The sequence below is a fragment of the Dermacentor variabilis genome, chromosome 7 (genome assembly GCF_050947875.1).
Source record: "Dermacentor variabilis isolate Ectoservices chromosome 7, ASM5094787v1, whole genome shotgun sequence".
Lineage (NCBI taxonomy): Eukaryota > Metazoa > Arthropoda > Arachnida > Ixodida > Ixodidae > Dermacentor > Dermacentor variabilis.
The window spans coordinates 162776440-162799746 of record NC_134574.1 but is presented as its reverse complement, the minus strand read 5'-3'; the positions used below and the strand labels follow the sequence as shown (position 1 = coordinate 162799746).

Genomic DNA, 23307 nt, shown 5'->3' with positions numbered 1-23307 from the left:
GTTCCGGTGCCGCTGTATGCCAGCCATTGCCACGTTTTTTCGCCTTTATTCCTTACGCTACGAGGAAATGTGGTTCCAACTATTCAAGATAAGGCCTCACATTCTCAAAAACACGCCACTGGGCGCCATAAGAAGCGTGTATATGTGTGGTGATTCGGAATTTCTGACCCGCCGTGGTTGCTCAGTGGCTATGGTGTTGGGCTGCTGAGCACGAGGTCGCGGGATCGAATCCCGGCCACCGCGGCCGCATTTCGATGGGGGCGAAATGCGAAAACACCCGTGTGCTTAGATTTAGGTGCACGTTAAAGAATCCCAGGTGGTCAAAATTTCCGGTGTCCTCCACTACGGCGTACCTCATAATCAGAAAGTGGTTTTGGCACGTAAAACCCCAAATATTATTATCGGAATTTCTGATCGGTGGGTCTCGCAGCTATCGCGGCTTCCCGTACACCGTCCGCCATCACAAGCAGACGGAGCTGCACGTGCTGCGCGCTGATTGTCTCGTGTTCGCCGGCAAAAGTTCCCACATAGTTGGTCTGATATTTCTTGTGAGCCCGCGGAGAGCGGGCGCACAAGAGAATGGCGGCCGGCCGCGCTAGCAGACAACGTGGTTGTCCTCACCCTAAACGGAGAGCGGGTGCGCGCGCATCTAGGCATCCTAGTGACGGTTATGCCCGGTAAAATTACTGGATGTTATATTGAGCTGGGCCGCGTTGCGTTTGTGTGTGCGGTGAGAGTGCTCGTTGCAGTTACACGGTAATTGAATCATATTTTGGAAGTGCCTAAACAAACTGTGATCCGTATCGTGTCCATTAACCGTCAGGAAACCTCTGGACTCGTGTAACGTCATTAGTTCGCCTTATGTTTCCTGTGATACGCCGGTGTCTTACGTGTACTACAGCGCCCGTCCGAGCTGCCTTTGTTCTCGCCTGTCCGCGTTCGCTCGTGAAATACCTAGTACTGTGGCTTCGAATTATGGTGCGTGGAAGAGTTTGTTGAAAGTTGGGCTTTTGTGCGGTGGTGTTCATCGGCAATTCGACAGTGTTCGCGCTGGAAAGAGCGTCGTCGCGTGGTGCCTGCGAGACGAAGGAGCGCTTGCTGTTCACATCTTGAAGGTAAGCAGGTCTGACGCTTGCGCGCATTCTCGCAGCTTATGGTTCATGTAGTAAACTTTGTGCAACGACAACAGAGCACTTTCGGAGCGTATGTTGCCCATGTTGTTCTGCCCATTTAGCAAACCGTTTCACGATGGGAGTTTCCGTGAAAATTATTATTTCTTACCGCTTGCTTTCTGCAGTGATGTGCTACCACCGCTGATTGCTGAAACTTAATAGGCAAATATTTACGTAAACGCTGAAAGTTCCTGTTTCCTCGGTAGTTTCCCGGCAAGAAATTCTTCCGTGGATATTATTTCTGCAAATTACGTGTGTAATGCATGTAGGTGTGTCGTGGGCATCGCGAGTTCGAACGCGACTGCGGTGTTTTGACAGTGGAGCACATATTTGCATGTGTGAAGATTATTTTATTGATACAGTTCTGTTTGAAGCCCAGCTTCGCGAGAACCTGTCTGCATTGTTTCTGTTCTTCGTCGTGCTCGCGTATTTCTCTTCTATATTGCACGGCAAATATAGACCGATATTACAACAGCGAAATTTATTTTTAATTGATGCATTTCAATAAGGTACTCGTTTTCATTAATATTTTCATCTGAAGAACAGGATGTCAGCTCCTGCGATTGTTGTCATAATATGTGGGTTGTAGAACTGCGTAAATAAGGGCTGCGATTTTGTTGCGATGCTTTCCGCTCGATGTTTGCCTCTATTGTAACCCACCGTCCACGGCTGGCTGTACTAGTCAATAACGATGGCGGAATGTCAGTCCGACCACTGAGGAAAAGGAGTAGCATCGGAAAAGGCATCGCTACAAAATCGCGGCCTAGGTTTTAGACCGTTCATAATCGATTCTTTTGATTCACTACATATTTAGGTTTTGGTGATAATTTCCCAGGTAGTCTGGTGTTAGCTGCTGGTTTTATTCCCGCCTGAATTTTACAATGTAACAATGTAAGCACATGAGATATAACTACGAGGCATCTGTAAAACAAGCACAGATTTATGTGTGAGTCTATTTCTTTCAATTCCACATGACACTGTAAATCACATGTTTGAAGCTTCACATCACAATAAATTAAACCTTTCTTACTGTTGAAGGTTATGCGGATTCTGGAGTCAAGCCTGCGACCTGTAGGAACCTGCTGCACTGCTACATATTGGATCGCACAACGATGCACTTGACCTGCATGCTTTTACAAGGTGCGTAAAAAACTGTCGCTGCACTTAGTTGTAGGATATGCTTGTGCAATATGCAATCATTTTTTGTGTGTGCCATTTCCAGGATTTCTAGCAGCAGATGCACTTGCACAATATCTTTTATTTATCCGGGGAGCCCTCAGTTGAAGCACTGTAACTAAATTTGGTTCTTCTGATACAAATATAAACAAAGCTGGAGTGACTATGCAATATATTCTCTATACAGACTATATTATTCGAGCCAGGTTGCTTTTTTAGAAACATCATTGAGGAGCATGAGGGTGTCTATGAGCCACCCGAGAGAAACAGAAGGCTGTGGTTACCTGAATTACTATGTAGTCATTTCTCGCACTAGTACCTGCACACCTAAATTCTTCCCTTTTCTCGGTCACAATTATCTATTGCATACCATAATTCATCTCCTAAAAATACCCCCATCATGACAATAAAGTTTGCTGCTCATTAGGTAGCTGCCAAATTCCTAGTCACAGTATGAGTGCTCAATTTTTCAAGCAAACAAGCCATTAACCTTTTAATGTGGCAAATTCAATGTGTGTCCCAAGAGCTTGTCGGCTTCAGGGTGGAAGCCGGTCTCTTTTATATGTAACAGAAATTTCACTCGTTGATAATGTGGTATATAATGCCGCTGAATCATAAAAGTCAGCGCAGTAAAGTAGTTGCAAGCCCACCATGGTAGCACAGCTGAAAGCGGAGCATTCTCTGTTGCATTGCATTTTTTTCTCCATTTCGCTGCATTTGTTCATTTGATAAGACAAAGCTGGTCCTATGCCGTCATCTATCTAAAATGTGGAGAACCTTTTTTACCTTCTCTTCTTTATTGCTTATCTGCCTAATACACAAGCTTCCAGGGACATGCAAACAATGCGGAGTACTGCCTACAACTTATGCATGCATCTGTGGTTTGTGGAACCATACGCTCACCACCTTAGATTTTCATTATTTTACATGGAGGCTTGCTTCACGCTCGAGCCACACTGCACTTGGTGCAATTTTGAAACAGCCACTTTTTGACATAGTGTAATTATTTGCTGCACTCTCACTGAATTGATATTTTCTACTGTGAATAATGCGCCTGCGGTGATTGTACGAAAAGGTTTTAACCACCTAAAGACACGGTTTAGGCAGAAAGTCTCCTAAGTAATGCAGTCACACAAAAGTTGTATAACAATGCGCTATGTCGCAAGATCCATACATAACTAAATTTCTGGCTTTCAAGCCCTAGCTTTTTAACATAATTGTGTGTGCAGCAAACATCTTGCTTTTTAACCACTATTCTTCTAATGACAGACTTTTGTCTGTTTAAAATAAGCGCTCCAATCAGTCTTACTATGTCTGGTTAATTCCAATGGATTCTTGACTGTTGCTGTAATGGTGGCGGCTTCAAGGCCAACTAGATCTCCCAGCCTCAGCTGAAAGCATGGACACAGTGGTTGTTTCTTTTGATGATTGTTGTACGTGTGACTTGGCAGTTTGGGTTTCAACTTCTACTGGTTTTGATTGTGGTGGGTTAGAGATGAAATGAGAGCTCCTGGCATGTTCTGCACTGCACAATGCGATCCTTTGGCTGGCATCCTGTATCTTAGTTTGTCTTGGACTGCCGTCTGATTTGTTGAGCTGTTGGCCGGATTCTTACGGATACAAAGCTGTATACTGGGCTAGGCAATCATGTCATTGTGCTTATTAGCACCACAAGATATACACAATAATATTGTCAGGCATGCTGAGGCATGTGGGCTGGCGGTATGTAGCACACTAGGGAAAGCACACCAATGATGGCATCGCATGGTAACACTTTTCGCTTGCACCACTGTGGTGTTATCAGATTAAGGTAGTAACAATGACATCTAGGCTTCCAGTTCCTGCACTTGCAATGCAGATACTAGAGTATGCTATTCGCTGGTAGTGGAAGTTACCAAAGCATTGATTACATACTAAGCTAGCCCGCCTCCCTTGCGTGCCAGCATCTCGCCCGCCTGTTAAACACCACCGCTGAATCTAATAGCAGCATGTAGTTGCAGGATATCAACGCAACTGAAAACTCTTAAAGGATACAGCATTGATGGAAGGTATTGCTTAATACAAATGTCGATCGCCTCCCACATTTTGCTCTACGACGAGCACGTGATGAAGTATAATGCAGTTTGTCTTAGATTAAACAGCATGCAGTTGCAGGATATCAACGCAACTGAAAACTCTTAAAGGATACAGCATTGATGGAAGGTATTGCTTAATGCGAATGTCGATCGCCTCCCACATTTTGCTCTATGATGAGCACGTGATGAAGTATAATGCAGTTCGTCTTAGATTAAACACCAGTTAACTCATCATTTTTCTGTTTAGAAAGAATAAGATTGCAATAATGTATTCACACGAAGTTTATTGATAGTGTGTCCAATTTTAATAAAGCCTAAACAACTCGCCACGCGAATAACACCTTTTCATGCTTGTGAAGCAGATGCTGCTACCATTCAGTTTGCTGTAGGTACACATACACAGCATGTTTGCCCGCCACCTTCTGTGGCACGCTGAAGTCAGTAAAGTGTTGTGCTAAACGTTCAGTAGAATGCACACCTGCAGCCTGTAACTGACAATAAAAATGGGTAAGAACTACAAAAACTGAAAATGTGAAAAATGCACAGGATATTGTAATGCCTTTCAATTTGGCATTAGAATGTGTGCGCAACTAACGTTTAACCACAGCACCTTATGGCATAGACAGTAGTGTTGCTCGATGGGAGGCCTGTGATATTAGCAAGCTTTCCTGGTAAATATTAGCAAGTGTTTGCTCACGGCATAGGGAGGGCCTCAACTTTGGGAACCTCGATGCTTGAGGTAGCACACAAAGGTTTATTGGGCAGTTGCCCACTCCTAAAGTTCATGTAATACTTAGCAGCTGCTGCAATAATGTTTAAAATAATTTGTGAGCAGTTTTATACCTGAGTGGAATGGCAGATAACAGCGCTCAAACAACAATTAGTTAAAAGCTTGTTTGTTGCCCTGATCTTTATATGTGCTATTTCTGGCTGCTGCAAGTTTCTTAGCTGTGTGCATACAGGCCAAGCTGTTCTTGCTTATATGAATATTTTTGAATAAGTGAAAAATATTTCCTCTTGTTTTGTTTTTCAGGTGCCCTGTGAGCTCTCATCCAAGCACCGCATTGCAGAGGTCTGCTGTGAGCACACGTGGCAAATTGAAGTAACGTACAGATAGTCCAATAAACTGCTCGTAATTTCAGACAAACCTTTACAAAGTACAGTGAAAACTTTCTTTTAAAAGTACAAACACCAATACAGCCTGATCTTTCTATCCAAACATTACATTATATATTAGTAGGCAAGACATAACTAGAACAGCAGCAGCACTGCAGTGAGGAACGTACAATGGTATTCCAAGTGTTACACTGAAATATTCTATGAAGTCTAATTAGTTTGTAATTTTAGAACAAGTTAGCATAAATTTCTATGCCATAGCAGTGTTCTAATCTGTATGCTGCATCTTGTAGGGAACAGTAACCTTGCAATCTTCATCTATGCATGTCTACATAAAATACAGGATTTAGCCACTGGGGCCACATAAAGGATGAATAAAGGTGGAACACACGAAGGAAACATAAAAGCAGTGGCCAAATTTCAACATGGAGGAAACATAAAGGACGGTAATATAAAGGATACACAAAGGAAAGACACATAAAGGAAACATAAAAGCAGTGGCCAAATTTCAACATGGAGGAAACATAAAGTACGGTAACATAAGGGATACATAAAGGGAGGACATATGAAGGAAACATAAAAGCAGTGGCCAAATTTCAACATGGAGGAAACATAAAGGACGTTTCCTCATGTGACCTCAAGGAAACATACAGTAAACATAAAGGACATAACCATTTTCATAAGGGATACGCCCTTCGCTGCGCAAGGCCTTGTACATGAATGGATGTGGGTGTGAAAATGCTCTCGTATACAAATGGCCGTAATCCCCTTGCGCTCACCCTATGTCGTACAACTCCATGCTTTTCTGATTGTGGTGAATTTTCACCCTTACGGAATAAACTCAGCTCATCACCCTGTCCATCTTTACATGCAACGCGTGGGAGCTTGCATGCAAGCTCTTTAGAAGGCATCGTCCAGTTGTGTTCGGTGTTTAGTTGTGGCGCTCTGGCATGATCTATAAACATTTTTTCAAAAATTTTAGATATATTATTGTCTTAGCAGAGCTTTTCAAGGAAAAATGACCGTGGTCCCAGTTCCTAAAGATCGCAAATGATGAACTTCCCATTTCTAGGCGCAAGATAATACCGCCGCTTGTATTTGGGCTCTTGCTCTCGATAGGCATAGACGAATGGGCGCCTATAGTGCGGCTCAAAATAAGCATAAAATTAAGAGCGAAATTAGCGCTTAAGCTTCATGCGGCACGCGGTGTCAACTTTGAGAACTGCAAGCGTACGAGTGGCCTGCAGTGTCGAGCAGCAGGCATGCCAAAGCCACGGCATGAGCCGGATCCGGATTTGAGAGCATGAACTGAGCGTATATATGCAACGTTTATCGTAAATGATACTGCGGTTGGTGAGTAACTGCGGACTCTGGTCACTCAATAATGCGCCAACTGCGATAGACCCATTACGCAACAGCTCGGCCAATCTCGTCTGCTCCGTGGTCGTTGCGTACTTGAGGTCCACATCGTAGGCCTTGGCCAGAGCCGGCAGCTCGTTGACGGTGCTGTCGTGCGGAGGCCTCGCACGCAGCTGTATGCGATTGTTGAGCGTGAAGTACGGCCGGAACGCCGTGGGACGGGCGTAGGCGTGCCGGAACACGTGCTTCTGCGCGAGGGATGCCAAGCGCGGGTGTCACACGTGCGCGTTGCCTTGCGAGTAACGACAAACAAACAAACAAACAAACAAACAAACAAACAAACAAACAAACAAACAAACAGACTGACAGACAGACAGACAGACAAACAAACATACAAACATCCTTGTCAGTTATTTGCTGTTCGCGTTTAAATTTACGCACACGGCATACCTTCTCGGATGCATGTATACGCTAGTGCCAGTGGACAGTCTGGAATGCACAGTAGCGCACGTATAAACAGCCTGACGGACTTGATTCGTGGGTTTAGTTTCGACGACCGACGACTGTGTTCGTTACTGTCGACTGTCGTCGTGGTTTCAGTGTTGCCTGTCCTTCCGGGCACAAGTTCGCCAAATACCGAGCAAACTTGGTAAATCACCTTCTGGACAATGTTTAATTCTTCATTGCCACTAGATTTGCTGGAACCGCTCTTTGGAACGAAATACCTGGAAACTTTACATTCCAAGAAATATTTCTTTACCGTTAAATAAAATTAAGTCATGCTGTAGTCGCTGGAGACGTCTTTTCCTTGAGGAGATCTTTGGATCCTTCGTATAGATGTGTGCGGACATTGTTGTATATTTGCCTTTTGTTAATTTTTCACTTTGCGAACTTGAACCACGTGTAATTCGCATTTTCGCATATTATTCCGCCTAAAGTGTGCATGAAGTTGACTTACTAATACAAGGTCTGTCATGTTTATGCTTGTTCTTTAGTGGACCCCGGAATAACCGGTAAGGCAACCACCACTGGTGTTTATCTTATGGTGTGGCATACAAACGCGTGAGCGAATGAATTAACGGGAAAATATCACCTGCAGGTCTAACGGCGGGCATTGTATGTGCATGGCGCTGGCGATCTGCTCGGCAGAAACCCCCGTAGCCATCGAGTAGAGCAGCGACAGCGTGGTCTCAGTGGCGAGCGGCGAGAAGACCACGTTGCTCGACGGCTCGCTTCTCGACTCGAGCAAGTTCTGCAGCAGCTCGACCGTGAACTGCGCAATGCTCCGCCGCATCTCGGCGGGTTCGGGTTCGGATCTGTGGTAGATTTAAACAGTGACAGCGTAGCGAATCCATCGTGTGAGTTTCTATAGGAAACGGGCAGATTCAGTGCAATGTTGCAATCTAAATGGCGCAAAGCGTGTTTGAGTTAGAGCTAGGTAACAGCAGCAGCGCACCCCCTATGCCTAGTATCCTGGCTGAAACTTTGTTACAATGGCTATCCACCGGGCGGCCACCTTGAATGAATGAATAAGTGAATTAATTCTGTGGTTTTACGTGCCAAAACCACGATTTCATTATGAGGCATGCAGTAGTGGAAGACTCCCTATTAATTTTGACCACTAGGGGATCTTTAACATGGCCCCCAATGCACATGACGCGGACATTTTCGCATTTCGCCCCCATCGAGATGCGACCGCCGCGGCCGTGATTTGATCCCATCTCGTGTTTTGCAGCGCAACACCGTAGCCGCTAAGCCACCGCGGCGGATAATCAACTGCCTTCCTTTTCACCCACAAAAGGATACAGGACAAAAAGCTGAGGAACAGCCTGGCTGAGTACTGCTCCCTTATTGTGTGAGTCCGTGGTTAATGACTGCCTTGTCGACACTCCTCGTGCTCCCTTTATGACACATGTTTACTCTGTTCGTGCCCGCAGACGATATGAGAAGCAAAAAACGAAAACTACAAATTCGTATCAAATCTACAGCTCTTACTGCCTAATACTTGCAGACGGACGTCACTGATACGGGCGATATATAGTCCATCTTCAGGCATATGACGTGAATAGAGGACTCAGAGAGTATAGCGTGACAAAATAAAGGCATTTTATTCTGTCTGTGTGTTTTCCTCCGTTCGCGCTTCATACCTGAAGATGCAAAGCCATCTTGCGCAAGCTTCGATGTTATTGCTTACTTATTCTTTGCTCAATGAGTTAAAATTTTTGCGTACGTTGTCATAGTTGACAGACAACCTCCTGAACAGTGAAGTTGAAGGCACATTGCCTGGAAAAGCCCCCACTTATGGTGACGTAGCATATTTCTCTGAAGGCTCCTACGAACTTTCTAAAAGACAGTAAGATATGGCGGACGCAGTTACTCATTAAAAAAAAAGAACAAAAGAAGGTAGGAAGGAGCTGCTAGCCATGCAAGAAGAAAATACCTAGGAGGGAGCGTCACGGGATAAAATCGAAGCCAGAAAAAGTCGGCCCATCCTGCGATCACATCGCTGTGTCAGCTAGTGCATTCCACTACCACGCTAGCCGCGCTCAGCGCACGCTGTTTGAAAAAGATGGCGGGTCGGACAGCCGCACTCGAACGATGCAACGAAGGCGATAAACGTATCCGTTGCAACAAAACTGCAGAGGTTGCGTGGGCCAGATGTGCTCCGAGCATTCGGCAAAGCGTCCGAACCCAAATACGCATCGATTAAAACCTACCGCGAACCAAGCACACTGGGCAACGCAGGCTCGCTTGTTCGGCCAAATTTGCGTGAAAGAGCGAATGGGACGGACAGCTGGCCCGGCGAAGGCCGTGGCGCTACCTCCTTCCCCAAGTTCGTTTCCTTCCCGCATGCACTGCCCCGCTGTTCTCGGAACGGTCGCGCTTTCATGCGGCACGGGCTGTGCGTCGGCGACTCACATTCCGGCGCACTCGCCGAGTCTGCGCGCGCCGACCAAGCTGAAGGGATAGCTGTCCGAGATCGACGACGAGCTGTTGTGCTCGTCCTGCTGCCCGGACAGGCGCCGGGTCGGAGAGCCCGACAACTCCTCCTCTTCGTCGACTCCGGCGCTGCCGTCGTCGTCGACGGCGCGCCTCCCGCCGAGTTTGCGCAAGTGTCGATACATCCTTCAGGTAACGTCCTGTCGTGAATACGCAGTTTTGGCCAAAGAAATTTTGCAAAAGATCTGTAAGATGGAACTTCAGGTAAGAATAAATTCGCATGGGACTGTAGTCCATCGGAAGAAAAGGGGGCTGAACTGCCACACGAGCACGTAACTTGAAGAGACAAAAGCAGAGGTAGGCAGAGAGGTAGACTACAATGTAGCGGCACGTTAGTAGCTCACATATATAGGCAAGGGAACTATTTATCGCCACTACGATTCAAAGAGGACGCCATTAGAAATTATAGGCATCATCATCACCCTGGTAATCATAACCGATTGCCATTCACCTGACTATAGAAAAATGTTACAGATAGGTCAATTCTGACGTCCTCGAAAAACAAACTTCGAAGTTGAAGAAAAATTTGTTTTGGCAGGGGGTTCAGACCTCGGACCAATGCATTTCCGGAGTGGTCGCTCCACCATCTGAACTCTTAACCAACCAGAAAACGGGCATTTGAGCAGCGCGAATCCTTATTAATTGACAGCTCGAAGCGCTGAAAAAGTCTGCGTTACTTTGAAAATTTCCGCAATGATTATCTGAATAATTCATTCGTTCGAGGTTTGAGCGCTTCTGTGGCTGTCAATTAGTTTGTCCTCCCCCTGCCATCCGCTCGTCTCCTGATAAACTCAGATGGTAGAGCGACTACTCCGGCAATGCATCGGTCCACGAAAGCTATAGTAGGGCAGCATATAGCTTCGTAAATGCTTTCGCCGAAGGACGTCACGCACTACATCGACATAATCGTAATAGCCACGATATGGACGCCTATGACGATTTTCGCACCATCAGTGGCCCAAGGAACGGCTGCGCAAAAATATTCTAGAGTGTATCAAACGGGGGTTAATCAGCAAAAATAAATAAATGGGGATCGATAGAAACTATTCGGGGCGTCTTAAAAAACCGTCCATACAATTATATAAAAGAAAGACAACAAACTTCGCACACAGGAAATGTGCAAACCAGCGAAGAAGGGCTGAATTATCGCTTCCATATCGAATCTGGCATTCGCGCCACACTTCAGAAGACCGGCGCTCAAACGCAGTATCCATCGGCCCAAGAAAGTTAGCAGCCGGAACTTGTTAACTGGTGCACCGGAGAATAAAAGACAGTCAAGTTTTACGACCTGACGAACGTACCTTCAATCGTGGCCGAATAACACGCTAACAAAGTAGAACGTTAGGACTAAAAACGGCCCATTTCGTTTCCTCATTTAACACGCTGTCTTCGTAGTATTGACTTCGCTTACTTTGAGACCTACGCCTTTTGTAGTGTCGGCGTATTTGCGGCGCGAAATCAATCGCACCGTCGTGTTATTGCTCGTAAAGAGCTTTCTGCCTAATAATTTCCCACAGGGGTTTCGTTCATGCATGACACTACATGTTGTATGCCATAAAAAGTGATTGTCTAGGTGCTCGTAATCAAACGTAGCTTTCGCAATGCTTTAGGGTACCTGTGAACTTGCTTAAGCAACATAATGTGCGGGCGCTAATTAGAAGATATGTCGTAAGTAACACAGAAATACCTGATGGCTCTACCCGTGACATATACGTTCAAGGTGATAAGTGAGCAGAATATGTAGCCATGCTTTAAGTGGGAAAACAAAGAGTGAGTGATCAACTACCATTACTCTTTGCCAGCTAACTAAGGTACGTTGGCAAAACCTGTAAACGAGAGTTAACGTTACCAACCGAAGAACATACCTAGTAGGCCTTCTTCTTCTTCTTCTTGACCACGTGAGGGCATAGCACGTGCCCAGCTTGAAGGCCTGAACCTATTTGCGGCAACTTCTTTCGCTCATTTATTATTTACAGTTAAATAACTCGTTAATATAAGTGTTCACAATGCCCAACGACGAACTCTTGCGAATTGTCGGAGGCTGGCGTATGGTTGCATGTCGAAGTGGACTGCTGCTCATGGTGATGGTGAAGCTAGACAAGTTACCTTATAAGGCCTAAGCAGTCGCCAAGCTGGGGCACATTCAGTGACCATAGGTGGGGTCGCCATCCCTTGGCAAAGGCCCACTTAAACTGCATAATGAAGCCCAACGTTGAGAAGGTGCTTCGGCCGTAGAGCAGGTGGTCGAACGCAATCGCGATATCGTGGCCACTATTATTTGGACGCCACATTTGACAGGCTCTACAACAAAGTAAGGAAATTAAACTTGAATATTTACACATGCGTAAGTCACGTGTGACAACGAAGACGCGTGCAGCTTAGAACGCCTTGCGAAAAGTTTTCCTGAACTCCCCCTTTTATTGTCATGCATTTTAGATGGCAGCTTAAAACTTATGATCGCTAGTCACAAGTTTAGCGGCAGCCAGATGGCAGTCGCATGATATTAGGTACCAGCCTTTCCGGGGGTGACGGTCTCTTTGGCGATGTTACTCGTTACTCACGCCTTAAATTTCTTGAGATTTGTGTCAATTTGTTTATTGCTTCTTTTTGCTTTGTCTCTGCAGTCGTATTCAATTCCTCGTGGTGTATTCCTATCTAGACTCAACATCAACTGACCAGCGCTGTATGTGTAGCTTTCAGTGTGAAGTAGCTTTCAATGAGAGAGACAAGTGACTGTGCAAGACTATCTCAGTTGAACGATGCCATCACCCTTTACTACCATTTTAATGCGATTAGCACTCTTTGGGAGCGTCACCAAGTTTGCGGCATATATACGTGCATGCCCGCGCCCAGCCACTTTCACACAAACTTGGGTCACTGTGTAGCCCACGTAGCATCGGACTGCTGTGCTGAGGAAACCGTGTTCGAAACCAACTGTACTCTGACCAACTTGGGTCTCTGGGTGCGTGCCGCATGTCAGTGAATATGTCTCGCGCCGACTCGGTTCACTGGGTTTGTGCCACTAGGCATGCACCACGGGGCATGGGCCGCTCTTCAGGAACCTCTTTGACGTCAAGTTGGGCAACTGGGCACGTGTCACTGCATATATGCCGCTTTTATTAATAATCATCACATAAAACATAATACCAATTACGAACCCAACATAAGATACATTGTTGATCGCATTAGAGTCGTCGATCATCTCCAAAGGGCGATTGCGCCGCCAATTTTTTTTCTCATGTCTTGCCATGCACTAGTGATATCTCACTCTTTGTACGCCGATGGTGTTGTGTGTATGCCAGCGCCATCACGTGTTTAATTCCTACGAGCGGCGGGCAGGTGTATGTAGGTCAGACCAGACGACGCCTAAATATGCGTCTAAATCAGTATAAGTTCAAATCAAGCGCAGATTGTAGGTTGAGCCTTGATTCACACTGCAAGTCGCGCAATTGTTCGCCGTTGTTTGTCAAAATGATTATTTTGTATATGCACAAGGATACTTTAGCACGAGAAATAATGGCAGTGTTTTTCATTGAGAAAGATGGTGGAATCTTGCATTAGTGTGCCATTGCTTGGCGTTATCGGGCATTGAGATGCATTTTCTGGAAGCGTGATGAGCCGTGCCCAAGTTGCTTGGGCGCCTGCGTTTATTTTTGCTTGCTTCGCTCTGTTTCTGACATTCTTGCTTAATTTCACCCGTGCGGATTGGCTCTTGCAAAATTTTGGCTATAGACAGCTGGTACGGCATGCGTTAAATGTTTGCTCGAATAAAGCTTTATATGCGAGTAAGCGCTTGAGGTGTTTATAATTTTACGTACTTGTTTGCCAAGTTACACTCATTTCACCACAGCTCCATACCTGCTTGTACAAATGCCAACCTTGCTGAAGCTAACTACACCTTCACTTTCCTATTCCATTGTTGTTGCTAAGGGGTAAACGAAAACACTTACTGCAGTTGCTTCCCGGAAGTGCCACAGCATTCTATTTGAGTATTGTTTGTTGAATAAACGTTTTTCGTCTCGCTCTTTATTACAAATCTCAAACTCTCATTGGTAACTGTATCCTTCAAGGCAACTAGTAAGATGTTGTCAGCCGTGACAACGACACCAAAATAAACGTATACGGCCGTACGAATCCGGTCTGCTACACGCTGTGTTTGTAAATAAACAAATAATTGCTTAGTAGACAAGTTGCCGATCCGTCCTGAAAGAAAGTCTCGCGCTTCGTTATAAGGAACGTCCGTGACCTTTATAGCTTTTAAAAAGCTTGCCTACGCGTGCCCCTCTAACACCACGAACACAACAAAATATCTAAAACCGCGCTGATTATGCGCGTAAAAATGCATTCGGTTTTGTATATTTGAATTTTATTCTGTTTGAATGTTTTGGGTTCATGTCTGCTAATGAGTAATAAATTCCAGCAGTGTTGTTCTTATTTCAATAAAATTTTATGCATCAGATTCTCCCTACATTGTAGTTTGCTGCAGGTGTGCAACTTTGTAAAACCGCACTTTTTTCACAGGCCGCATAGTTTCGCTAGATGTTGTCTTGGTTAATACAACGTTGAAAACTTTTTAAGCAACGGACTGGTAGATTTATGATATAAATATATGTACCTTCATATACTGCAGCACAGGAGCATAAATTTGCCATGCGGTTTCTCGAAATCGCATTCTTGTGGCATAGCGTACGTAGAACTTTTCCATAACGTATGGGCAACGTAGCTTTATTTTTTTCGTTTTCGTTTCAAGTCTGTGCACCGAATAATCCATGTAGTCTTTGCACTTAATAGTAAAGCGATCATATGAAGCTTGTTGCCAACGTCTGTGTGGCGAATGGCGAAGTAAATATTACTGCGTGTGTGGCAACATGGTGGCGAGATGAATTGTTACAATTGTGTGGTAATGAATTTTACAGCAAGTTTAATTCCACGCAACAAAACTTTATTTGATCTGCACGATGGTCGCTGTATCGGTGCTTGAGAACTGAGTGATGAATACACACTCCTCGTTTGCATACAGTGTCAGCTCCTTGGTATGATTGACTGAAAACAAAATATAAACGAAAAAATATACTTTTGATATAGAAACACGGGAAGTAAGATATATGATTGCAGTTGCACAGGAAATAGTGGACTGAGCGAAATGTCGTAAATGGCTGCACTACGAACAAAAACTATAAAAAGGACGTATTTTCGTTTTGAATATCAGAAGTTAGTGGAAAATTTAGGTTGTATGGTGACGGGGATAAACAGCGCAGAAAAGAAGTGGGCTCAGAAAAAAAAGCAGCGGACCAGTACAGGCTTCAAACTTGAAACTTTACTTCAACCAAGCCATGCTTCAAACAGTGGCTTATTGAGAAGCACACGTGTGTTATTCACGTCTTACTCCAGTGGTCTCACATAAATAAAATGAATCGTGACAACATAAATAAAATGAATCGTGACAACGGAACAATTAACAGAAACTATGAAAAACATAACCATTTTAAACCGTTGCGTTGTAAAGCGCAGGAGCCCATTTTAGGGTAAACTAACTTTCAGCGGTGTCGACACTAGCGGGATGAGAAAGAAACCTGTCCAGCCAAAGCGTTCATTATCTAGTGTTTAGGTACGCCGTCTATTCTCAGGTAGATGCACGGAGGGCTGGCTTCCTCACGTAGTACCCTGCCTCGGACTGCAATGAACATCAATTATCTCCCTAGATAACTGGTCACTGTGGCGAAAAAGAATTGACGTGCCTTCTAACAGAGGCTTGCACCCTCACTGCTCGCAATGCAGTGCAAGATTAGAACAGGGAGCACCTTTTAAAGGTACTATCGTGTTCGCTAAGTCGGATGTTAAAGCACCCGCCGGTCTGGACTTCGTACACTTTGCCACAAGTGAATGGATTCTGGTAAACTACACAGTGAAAACACGACACAAACTGAAGGCCGTGTTTAGTTTGGCACTTCGCTTATGCCGGCCCTTCGTGCCTTTTTTAGCCATCTTTGAATGAGCGAGCGTATTGCGCTTAGCGTTTTCGTGGCCAGAAAGATCACATTTACTTAGTACCTGGATGCCATTTTCTTGAAGCGATGGGGCACCGTCATAAATATAAAAAACTTACGGCCGTTGGCCTGTTACTGTTGTAGTTTTGTCCTGTAGATACGATTTTGCGACCCACTCTTACAACCTTTCCCATCTTTTGACACACTGCTGCCATAACTGATTCGGGATAGTCGGATTCGTGTTGTTTGACGACCGGTTCTTTGACACTATGATACACCGAATTCGGGCAAGGCTTGCTTATTGCGGAGTGAATACGGTCTCACACCTGAAAGAACACCTTTAAAACATTAATCAGCTTGCGTTTGCAGGCCCTCTTGTTTACAAAAGTCAAGTCGTCGTTTACGTATTGAACTACTTTTTCGGAAAGACCGGAAACGCTCTTTCTAGAACTTTATCAACCTTTGCCAAGAAACTGTACTAAGAATGGGTGCCACGCGTGAGCCAATGCAAACCCTGGATCACTGGACGAAAACCCTAGCTCCACAGCAGATAAACGTGGGTTCCAGGTAAAACCCCAAACTTAAATAAAAAACCCTGCGCGGAAGAGCTACACCGAGTGGCAAAATAATGCTCCTCATTAGAGTCACATATATACACTCTATACTCCACACCAGAGAGGGCTGAGGCACACAGTAATATGTCTTCGACTCCAGTGCTAAAGGCCCTTGAGCTTCATACATTGAACATTCTTCATACATTCAACGATCAACTCGGAGCTGTCGGCGCGACACAAGGGTCACAGACACTGAAGGATTGTAAATTTCTTCTGGAAGCGCCGAGATACGACCCGTAGTCATGCTTTCCTTCAGAAACAATTCTGGGGAAAGGTGTGCTGCACCTGTGGGTCTTCGTGGAAAAAGAATCCCTGAAAAGTTAGGCCATCGTTCTTTTTTTGTGCATGCAGCCAATTTTTCCGTCTTGAGGCTCTGGGAATTTGGGCTGTAGGCTATGGGAGTTTGATCAGTTGTACGGCTCGATCGTTAATTGTAGCTGGATCATCTGGTACTTCCTAAAGGTTCTTCAGTATGGTAGAATATATTTTCCTGCAAAATTTGCCTTGTGATAGAATCACAAATAATGCCTACTTTTAAAGTCGAGCATGGTAGGGCCAGAGGAAGCTAAAAATTCACAGCGGAACCAATATCCTTGTTTTTTACTTTTTATTTTGTCGCTGGTTAATTATGAAAAGAAAAGAAAAGTTACTTATGCTCCACCTCGTCAACGAAGTTTATATTTAAGCGCTTTGGTCGTACTCTTCCTTGGGGCTTCGTCACTAGGTTTTAGCGACGGGGATGTGTTTGACACTGTGTGTGATTACATTCCAGCTAGAAAACGTCTACGGTGCTGATAGCAGATTTTCTTGTATTTTATTTATGTCCCTATACAATATAAAGTATTTACTGTATAAATCATTGCGTGAACTTTAGTTTTGTTTATTTCAAATCATCGACTGATTCGGTCCGGCTTAAAATATACATAATAGTAATTTATCCCCAGTTTTTCTTTTTCCAGTTCTTTATTCGTTCCTACAATTATCAATGTGTTCAAACAAGCATATTTTTTTCTTATCTCCTAGTGTGGTACGGAGTATATCATTATGATAATAACAATACTAATAATAATCATCATCTTTATCAAAAGGCGTCGCACACAAACTCACCTAAGTCTGTGGAACAATGTCTTGAAATGAGGGTAAGTGTCTAGTGGTGCCTGGGAACGGCAGAAAAATTTATTAGTAGATTGCGCAAATAAAGCAAATGACTCCCGCCCAACATCTTGTAAATAAAAACTAGAAGTTTTCGTGCCTCTCCATACTAAACAACTGGCTTGTTCGCGGCCGAACTTTGCATAGACGTGGCATTTGGCAGCGTATGCAGTTTAGTACACGTTTGGATGCATTACTTGCTTCGTTATTCTACAAGTTCGAATTACGCATCATCTGTTGCAACGGCAGAAGAAATAATAACATAACATAGAGAAAAGAAGCCCCATATCGATTCAACTGAACAGTGACGCCATGTCTCGTGTAACGAACAAACAATGACATATGGCAACACCGTCTATCATATAGATTTTCATGTGTCATTGTGAGAAGGATCAAGGCCCGTGTTCAGAAAAGCGCTGTTAAGCTAAAACTGTTTGTAAGAGCAGATGTCAGCCAATCGTGATGCTGGACATATTATTAGCTAAGGCAACCAGCAATTGGCGAAGAGCACTGGCAAACAAAAATTTCAGTGAATTTAACCCCGAGTTTAACGAACACGGCTACAGATCTTGGATCGACTCGATAAACAAATTCGGAATATTTTATATGTTACTGTGCCACGGGAGTCTGTACAGGCACCTGATGGTGCTGTACTGCGAAGTAGCGTATTTGAGTGAACATGTGAACACGTAGGCGTTTGTGTGGAACTATTATGCGCCACGAAAATTTCTCGTCGTGTGAGAAATCACACTAATTTCTCGTATTAAGACTGTTAATTTCTGCAGCCAGTGCGCTTGGTTCAAGTTTTCCAATCTGCATTTGGTTGTACTCGGTCTAGTCGCGTAAGAATGATGAATAGTTGTGTGCTTGCAACCATTGGCTGTTTACTTATGAGCGGTGTGCGAGAATGGTGACCCGCGACATTCATTGACGTTTTCCCAATTGCTCATGGTGGTTATGCGTCGCATATGCTCTTATTGCTAGTAGAATAAATGAAACATTGCCTAGTCTGACGGCGACATTGTTGTTATGGCATTTTATGGTACCTTAAGTTATGAATTAGCATTGAGTTGGCCTCCAAATGTAAGATTCCTCTTCCGAAAATATGGAGCAAACATTAAAGTTTTGATCAGTAGGAATATTGTTTAACTGTATATATATATGTATATTGTCAATCATAAATAAAAATTCTGATTATTTATTCAAATAATTGGTTGATTAAAGTTCTTGCGTACGGGTGTACAACTGATTTTAGCGCGTATATTCTTTTTGTTGAATAAGTTTGGGAAAATGTCAGACTTACGGTCTCTCGCAGTCTATGTGAACGTGCACAAACATCCGCCACAGTCCGCGAATGATGTCCATTTCGCAACGCCGGACGGGCTTTGAAAGAAAGAAAGAAAACCACAAAAGAAACGAAGAAACAAGACACGGCATTGCGAAAGTATCCAAGATCGCAAACTGTTTCTGGTTGCCCTCGCGTTTACGACTGCATCAGTCGGCTTACTATATAGTTGGACATTTTGGCGGTGCTAATTTGAGGGCTCTGGCTAAAGGCGTAAATCTCACAAAATTGACTGTCTTTCACTCTATCCCGAAATAACCAAGAATTTATTTTCTAATGCCGTTGTCATTGTCGCATTTAGATGGCTGGTTTTGTTTCCTGATAGCTCTTCTATGTTTTCATCTCTTACGATGATTTCATACAGTTGAAACTTTTTACCGCTAACTTTTTATTTATGAGCCACTTTTCCACGCACTCTGCTTTTGAGTTGCATTCAGATACCTTTTATTTTGTACTTTCAGTTCATTTTTGGGCTGTCTCTTGTTGCATGGACCTGTAAACCGATGTAAGGTCCAGTGATATCGCAGTATGTGCAAATACTAATAACAATCAGCCGGATGTTTTTTTCCTGATGCATTACTGGGGACTGCGCGGTTAGACTGACAAGACCATGAGCAACTACTCTGTCTGGTCATTGTAATGCGGCGTACTTGTCGATTACGACAAACCAGGTTTCACTTTGCATGTTGTATTTCGCTCGTTGACCTGAAATACTAATGTAGAGCAAACAAGATAATGAATGCGTCCTCGAGACTACAGTGTTATCTGGAAAAATTGCTGGAGTGAACTCTTATGCAGAGATTGTTCAGCTGCTATAGACATGATGCGTAGCTCAGTGAGTTGTCTAATCATCGAGCTTGTGGCTTCAAACGCTTGTGTGCTGTTATTTATTATGCTTTTTCATTATGAATCACGCTGTCGTAATTTTGTAAATGCATGAAGGCAGTGAGATATTACGCACATGCATAGCATACTCATTACGAACTGTTGGAATTAGAATGCAATATCTTGTCTAAACGGACCAGTTTGCAAGCTCACAAGGCCGTTGGAAGCGAAAAGGATTAAGTTGACATAAATTTTTCAGCAACCGATTCGTCTCATGCTGACTGAAGCGCCATATTTGCGTCTCCCGTACGCATTATGCCATTGGAGTTACCTCGAATAATTTGTGTAAGGCTCTTTATGCAAGAAGCGGTTCAATTGAAGCTCTAAAATTTTGTTGTGACCTACGAGAGGCGTTGGGCTCTTCGAATGTATTGTTGCTATAGGATCAGATCTGTTTTGTACGACATACGTGTATACTTGAATTAGGAAGGAACAGCGCCAGCTAAGACGACCTCGAGAGGGAGAACGACACAGGACAAGCGCCATTTTTGTCACATAGAAAAGGGCCCTTTGTTTCCGAAACATCATTCAGAACAACATTCATTAGTGCATACTTGCACCATCCATTCTGTCTTTTCATGTCTTCTGTCAATTCATGTCTTTTACTAATCAGGCGCCCCGAACATCAACATCGTACATCTTAAACGACAGCATTGTTGAACAAGTTTCCAGCTACAAATATCTTGGCATACACCTAACCCCTAACATGACGTGGAATAATCTCATTAACCATATCCTCGCTTCTGCAAACCATTCGCTTGGTTTCCTTAAACATAACCTCAAGCATGCTCCCGTACACTTACGCAAATTGGCATACACAACACTAATACGCCCTAAAATAGTGTACGCGTCAGCCATATGGAATCCCCATCAGGCATACCCAGTAACTGACTTAGAAGCCCTGCAGAACCGTGCTGTGCGCTTCATCTTTTCAGATTATTCACGAGAAACCAGTGTAACAGCATTAAAATATCGTGCCTAGCTTGAAGCCTTCTCACTTCGCCGTAATATATCTCGTCTAACACTATTCCATAAGCTCTACTATCGCCTATCTCTTCATATCGAGTTCATGTGTGAACCCTTAGCCATTTTTCCGCGTCGGGATCATTCTTGCAAAGTCAAATGCATAATCTGTCATTCCCTCCCATTTGGCCAGTCATTTATACCTCGCACCGCGATTTATACCTCGCACCGCGACAATGTGCTATCGCACATCGTCACCGAAACAAATGCCTCAAAATTTACAGACGTTCTACGCACTACCATGCATACCTAATATATCATGTTTCATTCTCTGATTTGTAAACATATTTTTTTTTAATGCGCCGATAACGAAAGCCTCCACGACAGTGTCACAGTTTGTACAAATCATTTAAAGTTGCTGTACTGATAACTATCATTATTTTTTATTTTATTTTTTGTGTTTGTACGTTGAAGCACTGTGATTAATTTTGTCCCAGTTTTGTTTTTCCATTGTATTTACGTTTACGCACTGTTCACCTCACTGATGTAACCTTTACCCTATGTAATACCTTCCCTGGAGGGCCTTTAGGGTTATTGTTAAATAAATAAATAAATAAATAAATAAATAAATAAATAAATAAATGTTGTTCTGAACCTTGTTTCGAAAACACAAGATCATGTTTCGAAAATACAGGGCCCTTTCTTATGGCAAAAAAATCAAGTATGCACCAGCTAGCACAGATGAATGTTGTTCTGATACGTGAATACACCTTGAATTTCAACTTACGGCTTTGGGCCTTTGTGGGCAGGGTCTTGTGGGACGCCTTCCATGCTTCGTTAAGCACACGGACTCCGCCACCTTCAATTTCATCTGGATGTGCCATCTCCTGCCTTCCGGCTGCGGTGGCGTCAGGCACTCAGACTGACACAATGCGTGTAATCCCTCTCCATAACTATCAATACACTTTTAGGCATCACCAAGAAAAAAAGAGAAATGCAGCTGCGTATGCGGATGCATTACAAGTTTACGGAGCTGCACAGCCAATAATTCGACTTGGATTGTCTCAGTTTTGCTAAATTTGTTATCAACTTGGTGTTTGCCACACTCGAACGATCGCAGCTTTCCGGTGATTCAACTACAGGGGCCGAATTCGCGAAGCTTTTCATTCGTAAGTGTTCTTTTCCATGGGCTGGCCGCCTTCGCTAATAATATGCCGAGCATCAAGATTGTCTGAAAATGTAGCTTTGGTATGATTCCATCTTAAAGAATTTTGTGGCTGCGGGTCCTGGTGTTTACAGCATTTATGCAAAGCGGACAATGCCATCACTTAGTGAAGAGAAGCTGTTGAGAACAGGAACACTGCTACGACAGACCATGCATGAATATGAACACCTCCTGTGATGTTTTTCAATATTATGAAGACGCGGAGACAGTTCCACTGCATAGTGGTCGTTGTTTTGTGTCAGTTTAGTCGTCCACTGAGAGAAAATGAGGATGACAGCATCCAATATAAAGCATCTTAATTTGTGCAGTACATTCATTGTTATTTAATGCCAAGGATAAATCATGTGTAGTGCCGACCGACGGGCCATGTTCAATTTAGTCTGACACCAAATACGCACGGAACATGTTCTGCTCGTGAACGCACACGTTGTGTTCGGGTTTTCTAGCTAAGCCAAATTTATGAGCTAGTTGGTTCGACGTATTGAAATAGCCGGGATACAAGTATGTAAGCAAGCCATCACGAGCACTGAGCGGTCTATACTCTACACTGGTGTCAAGCATACCGGCGCGAAGAATAGTGCGACAATCGGCAGCACACACAAAGAAAAATACAATATGGCATCTCTAGACTCTCATCTCCTATTAAAGCAGATCGATAGATTATTTATGCCTGTGAAGGGGAATCGTAGATTCTTATTCTAAAGTTCAACATAAAGGGCACTGGGACAAGTCTCTTGGAGTATTAACATTTTTTTCAGCTTCTAAACCGTCCCGCATTTTTCTGTCCCGGCTTCTGTTATTAGTTCAGCTATGCCAGTTAAAGCGTAATTGCTGGTTAAGCGCTGGTGGCATACGCTTTAGTTTCTCGTGCCCACTATCGTGTTTCACAAGGAGCTGCCTAAATATTTTCAGACATTCTTAAAAAGGCGCTCGAAACTCACCCTCGAGCGCGCTTCATTGATCACGACGACGTGATAGAGGTACTTTTCCGGGGACGCCCTGTACGCGGCGAGTTGGGCGAGCTTCATCAACTCCCCAAAGTGAGCCGCTGGCACTCTCACCCAACCTGGGCCCCTCTGTCGCCCGTTAATCCACTTCGTTACACACGGCAATGCCAACATTGCCGCGGTGAGAGCGATAAGACAGAAGCGTACGTTAACCATCGCGATGCAGGAGTATCGACATCTATTGCGTCGTGCGGAATCTCCTCGATAAAACGCTTACTTGACGATGTCAGA

General features: G+C 44.0%; 1 protein-coding gene and 1 long non-coding RNA gene across 2 annotated transcripts; one reads left to right on the top strand and one right to left on the bottom strand.

Moving 5' to 3' along the window:
- Window positions 1-714: 714 nt before the first annotated feature.
- On the top strand, window positions 715-5563 carry LOC142587253 (uncharacterized). The gene is made up of 3 exons (XR_012829415.1): window positions 715-1115; window positions 2211-2312; window positions 5457-5563. It is a non-coding gene; the product is annotated as an uncharacterized LOC142587253 (long non-coding RNA).
- A 9267-nt stretch (window positions 5564-14830) lies between these two features.
- Window positions 14831-23307, bottom strand: LOC142587251 (uncharacterized). Its single transcript, XM_075698119.1, has 5 exons — window positions 23011-23307; window positions 21632-21742; window positions 18955-19034; window positions 17607-17656; window positions 14831-14941 (listed from the first exon to the last, which is right to left on the bottom strand). The coding sequence occupies exons 1-4, from the start codon at window positions 23230-23232 to the stop codon at window positions 17647-17649; spliced, it is 423 nt and encodes a 140-aa protein (XP_075554234.1). The 5' UTR covers window positions 23233-23307; the 3' UTR covers window positions 14831-14941; window positions 17607-17646.